At 42.2% G+C, this 20,684-nt stretch overlaps 1 protein-coding gene across 3 annotated transcripts in view; it reads left to right on the forward strand.

The window, feature by feature from the left end:
• Positions 1-20,684, forward strand: part of nisch (nischarin) — a 28,790-nt gene extending 8,106 nt beyond the window's left edge. The window contains exons 11-28 of one of the 3 annotated variants that reach the window (XM_071493989.1): positions 28-156; positions 2,221-2,334; positions 4,030-4,207; positions 6,638-6,756; positions 7,894-8,006; positions 8,719-8,991; positions 9,446-9,768; positions 10,881-11,092; positions 11,285-11,736; positions 12,211-12,395; positions 12,509-12,572; positions 13,897-14,035; positions 14,650-14,800; positions 15,185-15,304; positions 15,437-15,598; positions 15,720-15,892; positions 16,037-16,215; positions 18,197-20,684. In XM_071493989.1, the coding sequence (XP_071350090.1) occupies positions 28-156; positions 2,221-2,334; positions 4,030-4,207; positions 6,638-6,756; positions 7,894-8,006; positions 8,719-8,991; positions 9,446-9,768; positions 10,881-11,092; positions 11,285-11,736; positions 12,211-12,395; positions 12,509-12,572; positions 13,897-14,035; positions 14,650-14,800; positions 15,185-15,304; positions 15,437-15,598; positions 15,720-15,892; positions 16,037-16,215; positions 18,197-18,524 (3,414 nt within the window). In that variant the 3' untranslated portion in view covers positions 18,525-20,684. Of the gene's footprint in view, positions 1-27; positions 157-2,220; positions 2,335-4,029; positions 4,216-6,637; positions 6,757-7,893; positions 8,007-8,718; positions 8,992-9,445; positions 9,769-10,880; positions 11,093-11,284; positions 11,737-12,210; positions 12,396-12,508; positions 12,573-13,896; positions 14,036-14,649; positions 14,801-15,184; positions 15,305-15,436; positions 15,599-15,719; positions 15,893-16,036; positions 16,216-18,196 lie in introns of those variants that run through there. The other 2 variants (XM_071493990.1, XM_071493991.1) reach the window with 2 other exon arrangements.

Consider the following 20,684-nt stretch of genomic DNA (forward strand, 5'->3'; position numbering starts at 1 on the left):
TTGTAACAAGTGTGTGTCTGTTTCCAGCTGGAGGAGATCAGGAACATCGGCTCTCTGCCCTGTCTGGAGAAACTCAACCTGTCCAGTAACCCCATGTGCATCATCCCAGACTACAGAACCAAAGTCCTGGCCCAGTTTGGAGACCGTGCAGCAGAGGTAGACCGCCAAAACCACAGCATTGCTCCTATTACTACTGTACTCCTGTTACTGTTACTACTCCTGCAGCAGAGGAACAGAGACAGTCACAAAATGCTTCTCTCTCTGTTCTGTTACTGTTGATCTTCTGCTAATATCACTGCTGCACAGGTAAATGACCAACACCTATCATAACTAAAGTCAGTCATGGAGTTCCACAAGGTTCTGTGCTAGGACCAATGCTCTTCAGTCTATATATGCTTCCTCTGGGAAACATTATTAGGAGGCACCAGATGAATTTTCATTGTTACGCAGATGACACCCAGCTGTACTTATCCATGAAGCCAGGTGAGACTAACCAGGTAGCCAAGCTTCAGGTCTGTCTTAAGGACATAAAAATCTGGATGACCAGTAATTTCTTACTCTTAAATTCAGACAAAACTGAAGTTATTGTAATTGGCCCAAAACACCTCAGAGATACACTATGTGATAATATACTGACTCTGGATGACATCACCTTGGCCTCCAGTGCTACAGTCAGAAACCTTGGTGTCATTTTTGACCAGGACTTGTCCTTTACTTCACATATAAAGCAAGTCTCTAGGACAGCCTTCTTCCACCTGCGCAATATTGCTAAAATCAGACCCATTCTATGTCTAAAGGATGCTGAAAAACTAGTTCATGCATTTGTTACCTCAAGACTGGACTACTGTAACTCTTTATTGTCAGGATGTCCCAAAAATTCAGTAAAAAGCCTCCAATTGATCCAGAATGCGGCAGCACGAGTACTGACAGGAACTAGGAAACGAGATCACATCTCTCCTGTGTTAGCCTCTCTGCATTGGCTCCCTGTAAAATCCAGAATCGAATTTAAAATCCTCCTCCTCACCTACAAAGCCATTAATGGTCAGGCACCATCGTACCTTGGAGAGCTTATAGTTCCCTATTTTCCCAATAGGACACTTCGCTCTCTAAATGCAGGTCAACTTGTGGTTCCCAGAGTTTGTAAGAGTAGAATGGGGGGCAGAGCCTTCAGCTATCAGGCTCCTCTCCTGTGGAACCAGCTCCCAGTGTGGGTTCGGGAGGCAGACCCCCTCTCTACCTTTAAGATCAGGCTTAAAACTGTCTTGTTTAGTAAAGCTTATAGTTAGGGCTGGCTCGGGTATGTCCTGACCCATCCCTTAGTTATGCTGCTATAGAGCTAGACTGCTGGGGGATTCCCATGATTCACTGGGCGCTCTCTCCCTATTTCTGTCTCTCTCCCCCTCTCTCTCTCGATGACCTCATGCCATTAACTTTGTTTCCTTTTCTCTCCCGTAGTTTGTGCTTCTCCTCTCTCTCCCTCTCTCTGTCCTCATTCTGCAGGTATCTCTGCCTCGGGAGCAGCAGGATCCAGATCCACCACTACTCATCTTTACTATTAACCACTGTTACCTGTCATCATTATTATTGATAACACCATTACCTACACAGCTGTTCCTGGTCTCTCTCTCTCTCTCTCTCTCTCTTCTCTCCCCTCTCCTCCCCCTCCCCCTCTTTCTATCTTCTCCTAAACCCAACCGGTCGAGGCAGACGGCCGCCCACCCTGAGCCCGGTTCTGTTGGAGGTTTCTTCCTGTTAAAAGGGAGTTTTTCCTCCCCCCTGTCGCCAAGCGCTTGCTCGTTGTGGGAACTGTTGGGTTTTTCTCTGTAACAAAGTAAGGTCTTGACCTTACCCTGTAAAGTGCCTTGAGATAATGTATATTATGATTTGGCGCTATACAAATAAAATTGAATTGAATTGAATTGAACACTGCAAGCACGGTTTCTCTCTGTCAGTTGCTGCTAATACTGATTTTACTGTCACTGCAAAAACCACGACTCCTAAAAATTTAGAAACTGCTCATACCAATAATAATAATAATAATAATACCACTAGTATATCTTCATTATTACTCTGTCAGTGCTACTGCTACAACTGTTAAACGCTCCTCCAGCTGTTGCTGTTATTACTATTAATTCTACTGCTTTTAAAGTAACCGAGCACACAGCTGTGTGTGTGTGTGTGTGTTGACAGATGTTTGTTTATCCTCTCTCTCTGCATCAGGTTTGTCTAGACAGTAAAGTGACGACGGAGAAGGAGTTGGACACAGTGGAGGTGTTGAAAGCCATTCAGAAAGCCAAAGAAGTCAAAGACAGGATGAGCAGCAGCGATAAGAAGGTAAACTCTGTCGCACTGAGGCCTGCTGCTATTTTAAAGTGTTTAGGTTCTTCTGCATTTTAACTGTATATAGTGTTTTAGTGTGTGTCTGTTGTTTATATTTATTAGTATATTTATAATTATTAGTATTTTGATGCTGTGGCCACATCTCATGAAAAATAAATTTTAACCTCAATGAGATTTTTAAACCAGGTTAAACAGTGAAAAATGAAAAAACAGACGAGTCAGTATCAGACCTGCTAAAATCAGTTTATACTGTAACAACAGTTTGTCCTTTATAGATTATTAAATAGTTTAAATGTTAAGAGTTTAGATAATTAACTGATTTATTTTTTATTTGTATGTCCAGTGTAAATGAGTCATTGTTGAATCTCTTGTTGGACTGTGGGGCAGCAGAGCTAAGAGGATTTTACTTGACAGCAATGAATATCACATTTTAACACTAATTTGACTCCTGAGACCTTTGAATTCTCATGATAAGTCTTTGTTAGTCGTACACTGTAATCCTAGCTTTCAGATTCACTAACCCTGAAAGCTGCTGTAGTTGTTGTTGTTTTTATAATTCTAACCTGATTGTAGACCAATCAGAGATCACCACAAGACAAAATCTGCAAATTAGAGCTGACTAGTATTGATCTTGATATGAAGTTAATTACTAACATACCTGAAGCCTGAAGATTTACGAGCTGTTTAAAACCCGACAGTCATCACAGCGGCCTGGTTTATTAGCTATCTGTGCTGATTACATCAGAATAGCTGCAAGCCAATAATCAGACCTTTATAGATTAGAGAGACTGTGCACATCAGCAGCAGAGTTAATATGTCACCAATATAAAGTCAATTAGTCAAATAATTATCAGCATGAAAACATTTCTGATTAGGTGTGTGAAGCTGGAAACTTGTTACAAAAATTCACAGATGTAAACTGATCAATGAACTTCATGAGCTAAATCTGTGGATTTAAAAGCTTTAAACAAATGAATCCATACACATCAGTGATGGTTTTTTAAACGTTGCCTTATTTTGAGGCCTGAGTGCTTTTGTTTTATTAACAAAAACATGAGCCAGGGTCCATTACTGAGTGTGTTTTGGCTTTAATCTAAAAAGTTGTTGCACATATATTTTGACTACCATGTGCACTAAATAACCTGAATCAATACAGTCAAGCCACATGTTGGTCCGACTTTTTACAGTAAGTGCCTTCATCTTGAAGACTGAGCACTCAGTTAGAAAGGGATCTTTGTCATTCTTGGTTTTATATCTCCTGAGCACAAAGCTTTACGAGGCCGCAGGAGAAACCAGCTGACCACAGATACTCTCAGTTGCTCACCACAGGAAAATACTGTAAATACTGACTTGTTCCAGTCAGTATTTACAGATTGAAAGAAACTATGCATCCTGTCATACATCATGAGGTTGTGTTTAAACTTTCAACAAACAGATTTAGCTCTTGAACTTCAGTTTGGTTTACACATTTTCACAGAGACTCGTGTATGTGATGAAACAAGTGGAGCGGAAGTTGTTTTTTGTTCAGTGAGAAACAGTCGGACTGTCTCTTTAAATTGGCTGAAACCAGTGAGGCGGACTGTTGCTCTGCTGCTGATGCAGCTGCTGGTTGCAGGTTTTAGGATGTGATCTGGTTGATGATTCAGGTGCAGCTCTCTGAAGGCTTCCTCCTCTCTGTCCTCTCGTCAGATCAGTGAGGAGACCAAGCTGCCTACTGCTGCACCTCCTCACCTCTCCTCCTCCACCCCCCCCTCCTCCTCCTCCTGCTGCTCCTCTGCTCTTGCTCCTCCTGCTGTTACCTCCTCCTCCTCCTCTTCCTCTTCCTCCTCTTCTTGTCCGGCCCAGCAGGCTGCCTGCCCCAGCCAAGGTAATCATGTATGTATCAGGCTGTGCAGGGCTGAGGGAGGGGTGGGGGTGGTTTTTATTCCTGCTGTGAGGCAGCAGCCAGACAGGAAAGTGTGAAACTGTTCCTCTGCTCTTTGTCTGGTATGTGGAACAGGCTATTTCCAAAAACAGCAGCTGGATAAATCCCAGACACACTAATTGGATATTCATGAACAGCTCCAGCACTTTCTGTTAAAACTTAAACAAAGTGTTGAAGTCTTTGTTCCAGTTCAGTATCTCCTCTTATAAAACAGAAATAAACACAGTTACAATCCCTGGTAACAAAAGCACACATTAATTGCTGCTTACAGATAATCTTGCTATATCAATACATCAACCTTATATTAAGTATTTTAAACTATTAACTAAATGTTTGTTTCTATACTAAATGAATTCATTCTAACTAACTGAATCTAGACATTTGAGCAAAACATCAGATAAGTCAAAGTCTCTCCAGTGCAACAAAACACTAAGAAGAATTTTAGAGGAGCTTTCTACTGTACTCTGTATTTCATGCTGGTTCCTGACCAGAGTCATTAGACCTCAACTGATAACTCAGAATACAGTCGACCACATTGAGGTTTTTACACAATGAACTGAGAGGCTGCAGGAATGTCGTCCTCTGTGCTGAAAGTCTGATGCTGTGCATCTGTAAGACTCCAGCTGATCGTTTAGTTTTTAGGATAATCAATACATTTATCATTATTATTTTAATAAAAAAATTAAAAAAAAAACATGAACATTATGGAAATCTCCAGTTCTCTTTTTTAATCTCATTACATTTTTCCAAATTTGTCAAAAAAACCCCAAACTGAGATTTGGTAACCCTCATACTTAATCTGAAACCAACAAATGTTTGATGCTTTTACCGAATAAAATGATTTAAATGATAATTTACTTACATAGATGCTATTTTTACCTTTTCTGTTCGTCAAAGACTTTTAAGAAATACAACAACACTGAGGGGCAAAATGAGTCATGCTTGAATATCAGGGGTTTCTCCCAGGAAATAGTTAAGTTTCATGCCTGGAGACAAAAAGCTTAGCACAAAGACTTTAAGCATTTGGAAACTGCTAAAAAATGAAAACATAAAATTTGTCTGGCTGCTGCCTTCAATGAAGATTAACTTATTATCTCTTCTCTATTTTGACATATAATCAATCAATAATCTGACCTTTGATCAGTCAACATGAAATTCAGATAATTAGCGCTACAGTCGCTAATACTGTGGCAAACTAACTGCATCGGGAGCTGTTAACATGAGGAATTAAATAAAGCTTTATTCAAGACACAGGATATCACTGTGCTGCAGGGAAAAAATACCAGACGAGGCTGATGAAGCTTCGTCGTTTGCTCCTGACAGAGCATGTCTTGTTTTAGCCTCTGAACCAGATCTCCTCAGCTTTATATTTCATGTTGTAGATTCTTTGCTCAGACTGAAAACAGCCTTTTTCATTTATTATAACTTTAAAAATATTGATCAGTTACCAGTTGCCTTAACTGTCCACATATACAAACTCTGCCTTATAACATTCATTCGCACTAAGTTGACATTTATTCATCACAAAGGTTGCACCAGCCTCATTAATTCTTAAATAAAACTTTTTGTAATTATATTAATGTTAAATAAATGACTTAGAATAGCGTGCTTCCAGACCTCTGAATTACTGCTAATTTAGTACACTTAGAGCCGACTGCTGTGCAAGTGACTGACAAATAATGTTTGGCTGTGAAAGTCCTATCAACACATCTACAGGTCCAACATTATGAGCTGACATAGTTGTATGTCAGCTCATAACTAACGAGGTATATCAGTACAGACTTATCAAAGAACAGTGTCTCTACTAAATACTTCACACTCAGACTGAGCGATGGATTCTACAAACAGCTGGTGGAGCCTGACGGGAGAATAATTAATCAGTGTCATATACTCACTAATGTCTGGCTATAGGCCGTCTGACAACCTGCTGATGCTCACTAACCTCCTCTTGATGAACTGTTGATGATGTTTGTTCTGGCTTCATGCAGGCTGCATCGTGTCTGAATCTAAACAGTAAAATCTGAATGCAGATTGTTTTTAAGTGAAAATGTGCATGATGAGCATGATCGTCTTGAATACATGAGAATGTTTTCTACAGAGTCTTGGAGCAGCTGTGAATGTGTATCATCTTGAGGCCCACTCTGCTCTTATCACACTTTAGTTAAAGTTAATTTAAAACTTTTAAAATTAATTTTTTTCAGTGAAAACATTTTGTGTATGATGAAGAACGTTGTCAGGAAAAACAGTGAACTCCTGAAATTATTGAGCACAGAGTCAAATCATTTTAAAATAGAGACATCAGCCCCGAGCAGAGTCACATCAGTCAACGATGTTGTCGTCAGCGTCACTGATCCGTTTGGTTTCCTGTTTCAGAAGTGACGAGCAGAGAAGAAGCCACTGACCCCCCCAGTGTTCTCCCTCCTGTGGACGCTGCACCTCCCCCTGAAAGCTTTAACACCAACACACACCTCCTGTCTGCTAAACCCGCCCAGGTCGTCAGACACACACACACCTGAAACACCAGGGAGGGGGGGTGTCTGTTACCATGACAACCCAGGGGACATCAGTTAGCAAGACAGAGGCAGTTCCCAAGTCATGTTGAATCAAAGGCAACTGGACTCGGTTGTAGATGCTTGACGATGTTGCACCTCTCATCCTCACCTCCTCTTTAACTGTCTGCAGCTAAGTGTAGTCTCCTGTGATCCAACCTGTCCTGCATAAACACGACCTCGAACACTGAGGGGCGTCACAGACACATACACGGTTCGATTGTACAGAGGGGGCGGGAACTGTTCTGTAATCTGAACCTGTGAGGATTTTTGTAAAAGAGTGATTATTAGGAATTACATGTGACACAAAATTACAGTGATCATTTAGATCAGGGGTTTGTCAGTGTACAGTATGTCTTGATACACAAATGTGACGATATGCGTTGTGAAGAATTCCAGAGAGTTTAACTAAATGTGAAACAACTACAGAGTGAACTTCCAGAAGTCTCAAATGCAGCCTGAAAATATCGAGAAACTGTTGATCTGAAAATGTTCTAAAAAAATCTGAAATCTGTCCATGAAGATATTTATGTGGTTCAGATTACGTTTTTTTTTTTGTTGAGGAGAATTTGTTTTTAACAGAGCTGTTTTTTAGCCATGCTAGGTCTAATGCTAAAGTGTCAGTCAACCACTTTGGTCCAGACTAAAAGTGTTTGAAAAACATTAAATCATGAAATCTGCAACAGGCATCAGTTAAAATTCCAAATGAATTGTAACCTTAGTGATCTTCTGACTTTTCAGGTGTTTCAGTTTATGATGAAATACCTGCAGCACTAATGAAATTCATCAGTTTCAGGTGTACAGGCTGTATACTGTGTGTACTTTGAGTTCAGTGCAAATTTACATTTTACCGAGTGTTAACATGCAGACAGGCTTTAGTATCATGGTAAATGTCATCAATAGAATCTGCTAAAGCAGGATTACAGTGTCACTGTTAGCAAGTTAGTGTGGTAATGTTAGCATTAAGGTCAAAGCATCACATGGTGAAGTACCTGCGTTGTACAGATGCAGGTAGAGTTTGTTTTGGTGTTTGTTCACAGTCAGCTGGGTTCTAATGTTGCTCCATGTGTTTGTCTGCAGAGGCAACAACCTGCTGTCAGTCTGTCTGAACACACACACTGTGGAGCCCCCACAAGTATTACTACTCCTACTACTCCTACTACGACTACTATTACTACAACCACTACTGTCTGGTCAGTATCAAGTAACATATTACTTATATAAACAAAAACTCTAAATTAAATTCTTCTCACTTTTATTTTAAAGCTTTTTTGGTTGATGTTAATGTACCATCAGTGAATCGACCTCAATGTTTCTAGTCACTGGAGGGCTTTTAATGTGAAACATTGCAGGAAGTGTGGGGTCGGGCTTTAGCCTGTTGAGCACTGATGATGGTTTAACAGCAGTAAAAACAAAAAATGATGATATGATGTTAAAAAGATCAACTTAGAGCTGCAGAGTGGAGAGTATGACGTACGTTGTTGTACTGATGCTGTGTAAATGTACATTTTACAAAAGTTCTCAAGACAACGTAATCACAAAAGAAAGTGTTGAGTTTCCAAATTGAAACAGGAGCAAATCAGAAAACGAAAACCTCTCCTGCTACTATTTACGACTACAGTTGTAACTGTTACAACAAATACTGCTAATAGCTCACTACTGCTCCTACAGCTGCTGTAGTTTCTCCTTGACTGTTATTCAGGCAGTGCTGTGTTGTAGTTCGGGCCTGTCTCCCACTAACAGGACCTGCAGGTGCAGTTCACCATGTGTCCAGCTGGAGGCACTGCTCTCTACTTTATAGACCTAATACGGTACATTTGATTGAATAATGGGGGGGTGTATGGAAGTATAATGAGCTGATTGGACAACTGAATTGATCCCTGTTTGTGTTTCTCTGTCCTCCAGTTGTGTCTGCTCCTCCTCCTCCTCCCGACCAGTTGAAACCAGTTGCTCGATGTGCAGCGCCACCTGGTGTCGTCTGCTTCCTTCTCATCTGCTCTCCCTCTCCTCCAACAAAGACTTCATTACCCAGCTCTCTCAGCGTCTCAGCGCCACCCTGAAGGAGCAGAGGAGGAAAAAGCAGGAAGAGGAGGGAAAAGAGGAGAAGGAGGAGGAGAATAGGTCTGAATCTAGAGAGGTTCAGTCCCATGTGGAGGGCACCGAGGTGGGGAGTCCCAGGTAATTCAACCAGAAACCTTCACACACAGGTTTCTGGGGTTTTCAGAGGTTCCTGCTGCTTTCTGGGATCTGACTGGCTTCACCTAAAAGTCCCTTTGGTTTCGGTGATTCCCACACGTTGCAGCTGGTTTTTAGGTTTTAGATTCTCTAAAAGTCCCACTTGTGTCTGAGATTCACAGATATTCCTGCTGGTTCTGGAGATTTTAACTGGATTCTGAGATCCTAAAATTCAATTAGGATCCAATTCCAGTACTGTTCCAGTACTTCCAATACTTCCATGTATCTGTAGCTGTTTCAACTACAAGAGAAAGACAGTTTAGGTCACGTACACCATTATATACAATTAATTAAGTAATAAATAATCTAACATTTGCTTATAAACGTAAAGGAAATTTTTTCATATACAAAGGAAAATTCTTGGTTCATCAATTCTTTTATGCTCATTTTTTTCCAGTCCAGGCTCCGGGGACGGATACTTTGAGATGGGTCTTGATGACACTGTGGAGGAGTCGGTCTGCTCCTCCTCTACATCACTCGGTGCTCCTCCTGCAGAGGAGCTCGGTGGCCACCAAGGGGACATGCCTGACCAGGAGGAGGAGGAGGAGGAGGAGGAGGAGGAGGAGGAGGAGGAGGTGCACATCAATAGGGTTCTGTGGGGCTACTGCCTTCAGGTAGAAGAGCAGGTGGAGCAGAAGGAGGTGTGCCTGGTGCTGACGGACCAGGTGCTGGGATTGTTGTGCCTCTCAGATGATTTCACATGGACCAATCAGGAAACAGGTAAGGACACAATCAGCCTCAGTCAAACTTTATTTTTATATATGATGCAAACAGATTCAGAAGCTGTGGTTGCTGCTCTTGATTTCATATCTGGTTACGTGAATTGTGTTTTGCTGCATCTGGGGTTGAATTAATTGATCTAAGTTCATTTGAGGCCTACTTTTTCTCCTAGCTGGATACTTGCCTGTGTAAAACCTGGACTCTCCTTACAAAAAATCTTTATATGTTGTGCTGCTGAAAACAGACTTAGACTTAGAAACATCTTCCATCTTTTCCAAAACCGTTCTGTGTTTGACAGACTTGAATCTGACAATAGGAAGCATCACCAGGCCTGATGCAGAACTGGGTTTAGTAACAGGAAGTGAAACTGAGCTCAACTTGTATTAAGACGTTTCAGAAAATCTAGTAACTTTTCCATAAAAGTGGAGAAAACTGCAACAACTCAGGCACTGACCTGATAAATTTGTCACAGCAGAGGAGGAAATATGTAATAGAAATTATGATGCGAGTGTTGGTCTCCACCCACGCCTTCCATTGTTGTTGAATCAGGAGGACGTGGAAGAATTTAATAACTTAAATGTCAACCAAGCTCCCTCTGGAAATGTAAACAATGTTTTTGGTGACTGATATCAAAACATAGGATCAAGTGCAGGTTTCTCTGGTTTTTCTTTTTTTCAGAATTTTTAGTACAGGGACATTTATTATTCAACTGTGTTTAAAATCATACACCAGAAATTCTTCTTGATTCCTGTTCTTTTTCATCTCACTCTTTTTTTTCATCACAAAGTGGCCAAAACTTGATTAATACCAACAGCAGAACAAACATTCAATATTCAACTTGGAGTCCAGTGAAAGTAAATGTTCTGACCAGTTTTGAGCTACTACAAAACTTAAAATAGTGATTTGGAATAAACGAAGCTGAAAAAATATTCTTATGTCCAGATATGAACAGTGGAGCAGAAGTAATTAATTAATTACTCTTTTAATAATATGATGATTTTAATAATGATTCATCACTGAAGCTAAAATGTCAAACATTCCCTGCAGCATCTTAAGTGTAAAGATTTGATGCTTTTCTTTGTTTTGTGTGATGATGTGTCTGTTCTCCTCAGACCGGGAGCAGAGTCCGCCTGTGCAGGAGGTGCTGGCTGGTCTGCAGATGGACCTCCTGCTGCCTTACTCCCAGCTCCTGCTGTCCCCCCGAGGTGAGCTCCCTGACTGCTGCTTCGCCTTCGGGCTCCAGTCTGGTCCAACCCGCTGGTACGTCTTCTCCGAGGCTGAGGAGCTCCGGCAGACGAGGACCGAGCTGCCAGCGCTGATCCAGGTCAGAGAGCAGCTGATTTCACACAGTTCAGTGGGTAACTGGGTCAAAGGGAGCGTGCACAGATGAGAGTGCGAGTCTGAGATTAGTGTCTGTAGAGTAAAGTCTGAGAGTAGAGTCTGAAGAGTAGAGTCTGTAGAGTCTGTCATTGTGTGAGCGCCTGGAAAACAAAAACCTTCTCACTTGTTTTTCCAGGCAGCAGAGTCTCACACAGACCCCGAGCCCCCAGAGGCTCCTCAGCTCCTCCCCCGTTCACTCATCAACTCCTGGGAGCTGGAGGAGAGTCAGGGAGCCCAGGGAGGCTACCCTGCCCACCTCCTCCTCCCCTCCTCCTCCTCCTCCTCCTCCTCCTCCTCCACCCTGGACACCCACCCCCTCCTGTTAGACATCTTACCCCAGAAAGAAGAACCCCACCTCCCCTCTCTCCTGTTCCTCACCCACCGACACCTCTGGGTGCTGAAGATGGACTTCAGGGAGCTGGCAGAAAGAGAGAGGAGCAATGCTGACCTTCAGCGCTCCTCCTCCTCCTGGTGCAGGCTGGTCCGTGTGCCCCTCGGCTCCGTGGTGCTTCACCCCAGAGAGAGAGCTCCTCAGATCAGGGACAGAACCAGCAACACCTCCTGCACCGGCGCAAACCACCACCACAGGTAGAGAGGCTGTGATTGGATCATTGCATGATCGAGGATTATTACGGACCAATACTCAAGTAGTTTCATACTTGTCATACTTCAGTTTGTATCAGTTATCTGTGTCTGGGTTTGTTAAGTGAAGTATTGATGTGATTTTACACATTTGTTTTATTTTATTTTTACTTTAGTTTGGATACTGTTTACATTTTTTACCCCTGAAAGAAAAGTCAGATCAGCCTGTTTATCATATTTCATCTCTCCTGCTTCAGTATTTACAGTTTCCATTAGTTTCAGCTTCTGCTTACAATTTTATCATGTTTTTTTATAATGTATCATTTTATTGATTGATTTAAATCAAACACAGTAAAAATCTTTAATTACTAAGATTAATTCCAGAACAGTAAAATTGATTCTCATACATTTTATGTTGTCATATATATCGTCCGTTGAATATTGTCATTATCTGTATTTTTGCCATCATGTTGTGTCCAGGAGTCGTCACACTGTGGAGCTGCTGCTGGGAAATCTGAGGCTGCTGCTGCTCTTCCCTCTGGCCCAGGACAGAAGCTCCTTCTTGGCGGCACTAAGCCAGCGGAGAATATCCCTGGAGGGGCTGAAGATGTTGGCCCTGCCCCAAACCTGCAGGCCCTGTCCACACCAAGGAGAGCACACACAAGGTGAAGGGAAAGTACCTGCTCAAACTTCAGGTCTTATCAGGTCTTCTTTCAGCTGGTTGTATCATTTAGATTCACTCCCTCTGGTTTCTCACTCCTTGTTGTTGTGCTCTCAGACCATTACAGATCCAGAGACCAGTGCTGCTGTACCAGTACCAGGAAATCCCACAACTCCAGCAGGTAAATTTCTGAAGCACTTATACTTCATATTCTATTATTCTACTCCCTGTGAGCAGCATGCTAATATCATGGTTGATTAAAGCCATACATTGTGTCCCAGTTTCACACCGTGCTAATACTGTAAACACAATGTACTAATGTTATCAGGACACTCATTTACCAGTGAGTGTACAAGACATTTATGTATCTAATACAAACCAGTCTGACAGATGCTTTTGCATCCTTGTTATTATCACCTTGTTACAGATACAGCAGCATCAGCTGTATGCTGGGTGATAAGTGATAATAAACATCAGAGATATCTTTGAGGTCATTTAGAAACTTGTCTCCATTACAAAATCTGTCCACCAGAGAGAACTGACAAGTGTCTTTTTTTACAGTTTAAAACGTCACAGTCACAGTTCTTTGACTAATTCAAGGGATCCTCTCCACAAAATGTGTTTGTTAAGTTTTTAATGCGACAAAAACAAACAAAAAAACAGATATCTGTATCTGCCAGTGTCGTATTATTATTTATTTATTTATTTATTTTTATTCCAGGCATGAGTTGCTCTTCTGTTTCCATCACATGTTGCATTGTGGATCTTTAGTGTTCATCAGCACCACAGTTAAAATAAAAGTCAAATAACTATAGAAACTGGGATGTTGTGTGACTGATTAAACTGTTTCTTTAACTGTTCAGCCAGAAAATCAGCAGCTTTCTGTAGCGTATGTGTAGTTTGTCCTCTGAGGCTTCACAGGTCAACACACCTCAGATTACCTGAAATCTGACCTGGGATCAGGCGTGATCCAAATGATCTTCAGCCTTCAGATCTTTAAAAAGAGGTTTTAATCTCAATGAGAAACCTGATTAAATAAAGATTAAATAAGATTTGGGTCTGCTCAGGTTGACTGAAGGTCGGTATCATCAGTTTCCTTTAGGAACAAATCTTTTACATTTTTTAAAATTCATTTATTGTCTGGTTTGAGAAGGTTTTCCACAGGTTTGCTTTGGTTTGGGTCTAAACGTTTGGATAATGAGTGGACACATCCCAGCTTCTGTTTCTTTACTACTTGTGTGTTGATGAAAAAAATAAATCTCAGGCTACGTTGATTAGATTTTGATTAAATGTACGCATGTGATCTAATTAGTTTTTCTCAAAATTGTGCTGATGGGCCTCAGGAGGGCACCACATGGTCTCATTTGTTTGCAGCTCCGCAGCCGTCAGTACAGACAACTGTGAATTATTGTTGTTGATTTTTATATTTACTTCACTTTTCTTCACTTCCCCTCCCTCATCTTCCCTTCCCCCTCTCCTCCCTCCTTCTCCCCTCTCCCCCTCAGCTGGGACTCCTCCTGTCTCCAGCTGGAGGAGAACCAGCCGTCCCCCCACCTCATCCCGGGTCTCTCCCCAGGGCTGAAGCTCTTGGCTGGGCTCGGAGGACAGCAGCTGTTGGCCTTCTTCCACAAATATATAGCACTGGTAGGACACACACACACACACACACACACACACACACACACACACACACACACACACACACACACACAGTCCCTGTGTGTCTCAGTATTATCAAATGCTGTATTTCATTTAAGTGCAAAGTTGCCTGCTGACTGTTTTCCACAGTAAACCTGGGCTGTTTAAGCTTCTAATTTTAGTAGGGCTGCAACTAACAATTGATTTACTGATTATTTTCTTAATTCATTTTTTTGTCTCTAGAATGTCAACAAACAGCAAAAACGTTTTAGTCAGAAATGTATCTTAAAATGTCAGAATCAAACTTGAGAGAAGAGTCAGTTCACTATCACAGAGACTGAGAGAAGCAGCAAAGAAAAAGCTGGAACCAGAGAATTTTTGCCATATTTTGAAATGATTTAAAAGATTAATTTATCTCAGTTGATAATTTTAATATGCTCACCTTCCTTGATTTCATAAGAGAGAAACTGTCAGTCAGATCTGTCTGTCTGTCTTCTCTCCTACTTTTAATAATGAGAAAATCCTTAGGGCAGTGTTTATGTTCAGAGACATTTTGCAGTTCTTCTGCTGTTTTTTTTTGAAAATTCCAGTCTAACTTTTTTTTTTTTAATGTCCCGCAGTCTGAGGCGGAGGAGGTGAGACAGGTCTTGTGGCTGTCTGTGGTTCTCTACAAGTCTCCAGAGGCTGAGCTCACCTGCTGTCTGCTGCTCTCCACTGACACAATCTACTTCCTGTTGGAGGACTCCGCCTCCACACTCGGTCATCACACAGGTAGGAGGAAGAGACATGATTGACTCAGTCGGAGTGAGACAAGATTACACTTAAAATCATGTAATGTCCCAACATTCCTTACTTTTGATTTACATAATCACAGGACATTATAGTTGTTTGTTCCAGTGGACCTCAGGAAGAGTATTGCTAAGCTAAGCTAGTGGACATCCAAATAAATAAACAAATAAACAAACTGACTTTGTTTTTACCTCTAAAATGGTGCAGATCATAGAACAGCAGTGGTTTCTCCTTATTTACCCAGATGTTTGTTTTCTGGTGTGTAGTGAACATCACAGCCTCAGAAGATCTTTGTGGTGTCTTTAGGTTCTCCTTTTTTTTTTAAGTCTCCTCCCTTTTATCGCTGTCCCTCTCCCCGTCTGTCAGTGTTGGACATAATGGACACTGGAGATCCAGACGTCTGTCTGTGCTGCTGTCTGTCCATCAGCCTGTCTGAGCTGCTGTCTGTCAACGTGGGACTGTTTGACCAGTACTTCAGGGTCGTAGGTCAGTGGTGGATCCACACGCACATTGTCTCTGTCTGCAGAGGTCATACAGGTTTATACGTTGAACTGCTGCTTAATGCTGATATAACTCTGGTTCAGCCTGTTATCTCTCCTGTGGACCCTCTCTCTGCAGGTCGCTCAGCCGATCACATCGTGTGCTGCCTCAGCAGGGACAGTTATGGGACGAGCGTCTTTCTTCAGGAGCTGATGTCAGCTCTCAGTCTGCAGCAGCAGCTTCCTCCTCCAGAGCCGTCGGATCAGGACTTCTACTCCCAGTTCACCAACACAAACACAGGTAACTGAGCTGGGACACTGTCATTCAGAGGAAATGTCCCCTCCCCTCAGAACTGCCTCGTGCTTATTGTTACTTCACTGTGCAGAATCAGGAAGTGATGTGAATTTGTCTCCTCCTGCAGGTAAGATGCAGAACTACGAGCTGGTCCACAGCAGCAGGGTGAAGTTTATTTATCCCAGTGAGGAAGAGATGGGAGACCTGACCTTCATCGTGGCAGAGAGGAAGACTCCGGCCAGCGCAGCGTCTTCATCCTCACGCTCCTTTAATGTCCTGCTGTACCTGCTGGTTTTCCAGGTGAGAGTCTCTTTCTCTGTACCTTGGTGCACACTGACCACACTGATGATTTCTCAGCTGTTCTTTTGTTTTGGTTTGTTATTTTAAACTCACGTGTGAAAAAATGATTATTCTCTCTTTCCTCCTTTCATTCCTGTCCTCCAGGTCCAGATCCCCAGCCAAGGCCCCGCCCACTCAGGCCCCTCCCCGTCCACTTCAGCCTCAGCCCCGACTCCTATACTCCAGCCCAGGACCCTGATCCTGACCAGCACCGATGTGTTCCTATTGGATGAGGACTACATCAGTTATCCTCTGCCCGACTTTGCCAAAGAACCTCCCTCCAGGTGAGCACACGTGATGCCCCCCCGCTCCAAATCCAACACATTTAAATGCCTTTACCTACACAGGTGAGTCAGTTAGAAGCCGAACTGGCTCCAGGCTGATAAACAGTCAACAGTAAGATTAATGACACATGTGGCCTCCCCTGAATGCAGCAGCAAAAAAAACAAACTCCAAACAGTTTGTGCTCGTCAGCAGCAGGAAAAGAGGAAGAAGAGGAGACAGTGACTGGCCGACGAGTCACTGTGTGTGATGTGTAGACAGTTCAGTCACAGGGAACACGTGGCCTCAGGAAAAAAAGCAGCTGAAATCAATGTTCACTGAAGCCTAAACCCAGAGAGGTGGAGCAGTGTTGGTCACAATGAGGAGGAACAGGACGCTGTGGCTGAGCCAGAAATAAAAATATTCATCACAGGGTCTTTATCACTGACTATTAACTCACTGATAACACATGTTATGGTTAATCAGGGCTTAGTGTGTGAGATTCAATATGAGGGGAAATCTAAATCATTCAGTTTTACTATTTGTCAGTACACAGTGTATTTTTTTTTTTTTGGCACAATGATATTTTCATATCAGTCAAATTTCCTTATTTATTTATTTTTCTATGTTGTGAGCCTGATATTCTGAATCTGATGTTGAGAGAATCTTTGTTGTTTTCTGTCAGTGAAGGTTATTTTGCTCTAACCAATCAGCAGTGACTAACATCTCTCCTGTCAACATCATTTTCACTTTCTTAGCGTGTTTGTGTTACAGATCAAAAAGATTTTAATTCTGTAAATTGATTTACAACAACTGTACAGCTGCAAACATCTCATCCACCACCAGTGGTCACCATTTCCATGATCATTTCCTGGCTGCGGCAAAGAAAGATGACAGTCTTTATCCTAAAGCTGTGATTTACTCTGTTGTTTTACCACCTGGGGAAAGAGCCACCTGTGAGCACAAAACCAGCCCTGTTTGAATCACTGATCAAGTGGTTTTAGAGGTGTAGAGCTGCTGTATGATATTAACCATTATGTATCTGCCACAGTGGGAGAATGTGACCCAGATTTAAACCTGTCTCTGTTTATCTCCCTCATAAACAAAACATTTGAAATCCTAAATGCAGTTTTTTAATAAACAGCAGCACCTGAGAGAAATGCTGCTGAGACAGAAGCAACAACAGTTTCCTCGGCCCAGAGGAGTCAGATCTGCTGCATCACTCTCTCTTAGTGCAGAGATCATTAACTCAAACTGCCAGAGTGTGTTGTTTCTGATGGTCTGCAGTTTTCTGACTCACAATGTTGTTCATGAAGAAAAATGATAAATAAAAAGAAAAATAACTGGAAACTGATTGAGTTTCTGATACAGATCCATCCATAAATCCAAATTACAGGTGTACAGGCTTGAGAATAAAACCAGACCAGAATTTGATCTCATGATGTTTAATCTTGAAAAATAATTTTTAATGAAAAAATTGGGAATTGCATGAACAGCAGTGAACAGAAATTCATTTGCGTGCTTGTAAAATGCACATTTTACAAACATTAAATTAATCAATTAATAAAATATTTTCCACAACTCAAAACCACCTTCAAAGTTCGGAGCCTGATCAACACTTTGCTCCTGGTTACATTTGCAGAAAATTTCTAAAAAGAGTCCAGAGCTGCTTTTATTGATTTGCCACCGGTTCCTTCATTTTTGAATCTTAAAAAAGAGAAAGCTGTTCGTTTGCTTTTCCCTTTAATCCTAATTGGATTTATTCCAGGTTTACTTTCTGGAATCTGGTAAATGTTATAGATTTCCACTGAATATCTGATATTATGATCAGTGTCTTTGGTAACACACTGACAATCTCTTAATGTTAATTAATAAGCCATTTTCATCAAACTACAACAGGACAGAAGTGATGTCTTTCAGGTCATTGATGGGTATTGATAGTATATTAGTAGTCATTGTCATCATCGTCTTCCTCATCATCTTCTTCATCATGTCCTGCTGCAGGGAGCGGTACCAGCTGCGTGAGGCTCGGAGGATCCGGGACTTGGACCGGGTCCTGCTGGGCTACCAGACGTACCCTCAGGCCCTGACCCTGGTGTTCGATGACCTGCCCGGCCCTGACCTGCTCTGCCACCTCACCATGGACCACTTCGCTGCTGGAGGGGAGGAAGTCCCGGCCAGAGGCGGTGGAGCCAGCGGGGGCGCAGAGGGTGAGGTCCAGTGGTGCGTCTTCGTGCCGGGAGCTGACAGCAGAGAGAGGCTGATCTCACTCCTCGCTCGCCAGTGGGAGGCGCTGTGCAGCCGGGAGCTTCCTGTGGAACTCACCGGCTGATTGGTGATGGACAGAGGGGCGACTTTCTAGCACCTAGTGGGTTATTGGGAGCTGATTGGCAGGTGGAGTCATCATGTGACTGGGATAATTAATTAGTTTAAAGGCTTCAGTATGCTTCACACAAAGGCCTCAGTAATCACACCAAATATGTTGTGATACAAGTTCAGCCAGGTTCAGCTTCTGATGATTAAATAATGACACTGAGATTACAAACACACCTCCACTAGTGTGGACGTTCAAAACACACAGAGGTAGTTGGACAATACACCGTATGAGCCGGGTCATTTGAGACATACTGAGGCCTCTGTGTTGGTTTTACTGAAGTGCAGGTCTCATAGAGTGAGGATGCCAGGCAGAGGCTTCATTAATGAAAGGGGATCACCGCGACAGTCTCTCCGCCAAGACATTCATAGTGACAAAGTTACAACCTTGCCCACTGTCCACACACCTGGCCAGTCACTGTGAGTGTAAGTGTCATTGTAAACTAGTGAAAGATTTGTCTGCTGCTGGAAAGACGTGGTGGGTTAGTTTCAGATGCTGTTAGACGAGCACTTCGTTGGAAGCTTCTTAAAGCTTGGGGGGGATGTGACTCTGCTCGCTCGCTGTTTGGTGTCTGCCACAGAAAAACACTGGGGACAGGTTGGACCCACAGGACACCGGCTGCCATCACTGACGGCCAGAGGGACCTGCAACCTCACATGAAGCCAAAACACTGGGAGTTCCTGGCGCAACTTAACCTTCTCACACGGAGCAGATTTACCAATTCATTGGTTGGACAGACAGACAGACAGACAGACAGACAGACAGACAGACAGACAGACAGACAGACAGACACAGACACACAGACACACAGACACACAGACACACAGACACACAGACACACAGACACACAGACACACACAGACACACACAGACACACAGACAGGTGTTGCACAGCAGGGGGCGCTGCAGACAGTCCACAGGAGTTCTACTTGATTTTATTCATCATTACCTTAAAGGAACAGTCTGTCATTTCTGGTCAATCCTCTTGCTCTCTGTCTTCTCCAGAGTCGGACGAGTAGATGAATTATCAGGTTCATCTCTGTGTCTAGTGCAGAGGTACAGACACGTTTAGCCTAGCTTAGCACAAGGACTGGAAGCAGGGGGAAACTTGCAAAAGCTTGGCAAAAAAAATCCATCTCCCCCAAGTCCAAAGCTGTTTGATTCACTTTTTGTCATGTATGTAAAGTTGATGTTAAAACCAAAATCACTTTTACTTATTTCCATTTTTACATGTGTTCAGTCTGAATCCAGGAGAGGAGACAAGAGGATTTCCCAAAATGTTGGACTGTTATTTTAAGTCTCACACACACACACACACACACACACACACACACACACACACACACACAGCTGCTCAGCACAATCTGCTTTCTGAACATTTTATTCTTTGCACATTGAAATTGAAGCAGTATTACTGAAGTGTATACTAAAGCTTTTTATTAATACTATATGAATATAATTGTTGCTTTGGGACGGACATGTTTTCCATCCTGAAGCTGATTTTGTACTAAAGATGAAGGACCTGAGGATATTTGCAAGATGAACTCTGTAATGACATGTAGTATTATCATTGAGTATTATTTTTTATATTTTCTTTGTGTTTTGTTTGTCATGTTTTTCGTACATTACTGTGGACAAAAGGGAAGCCAGCCACTGTTGGACCTCCCCTCTCTTCACCAGTGTTGTTTAGGTTACATGTTGTTGTCTTGTTAAAGAGGAACGCCACTGAATCTAAGTAAAAAAATGAAACCATGTAACAATAATTGCTGTTTGGTTGAGGGACAGTGGTTTGGTTCTTGGAAAATCAGCAGGATTCACCGCAGACGTCGCACTGATCAGCTGATGCAGCGTTTAAACTAGAAAACCAGTCTGACTGTGGGGCCAATGAAATGTGAGTCACTCTGTTTTTTGGTGGGAATGTCGACTAAAAGTGACAGTAATGACACAGTCAAAGCAAAAGTCTGTTTTAACAGGTATTAAGTCCAGAAATCTTAGTGTCTTAAAAAAAATCTTCTATTGGTGTGAGATCATTCCCCATAATCTTATAATACAAATGAGGATTCAAGATTTTTTTATGTTGGTGCAGTGACTTGTAATAATAAATTATTATTAAAATGA

The sequence above is a fragment of the Trachinotus anak genome, unplaced genomic scaffold, assembly GCF_046630095.1.
Source record: "Trachinotus anak isolate AG129_WGS33_773 ecotype Australia unplaced genomic scaffold, CSIRO_AGI_Tana_v1 ptg000013l, whole genome shotgun sequence".
In the NCBI taxonomy this organism is placed as follows: domain Eukaryota; kingdom Metazoa; phylum Chordata; class Actinopteri; order Carangiformes; family Carangidae; genus Trachinotus; species Trachinotus anak.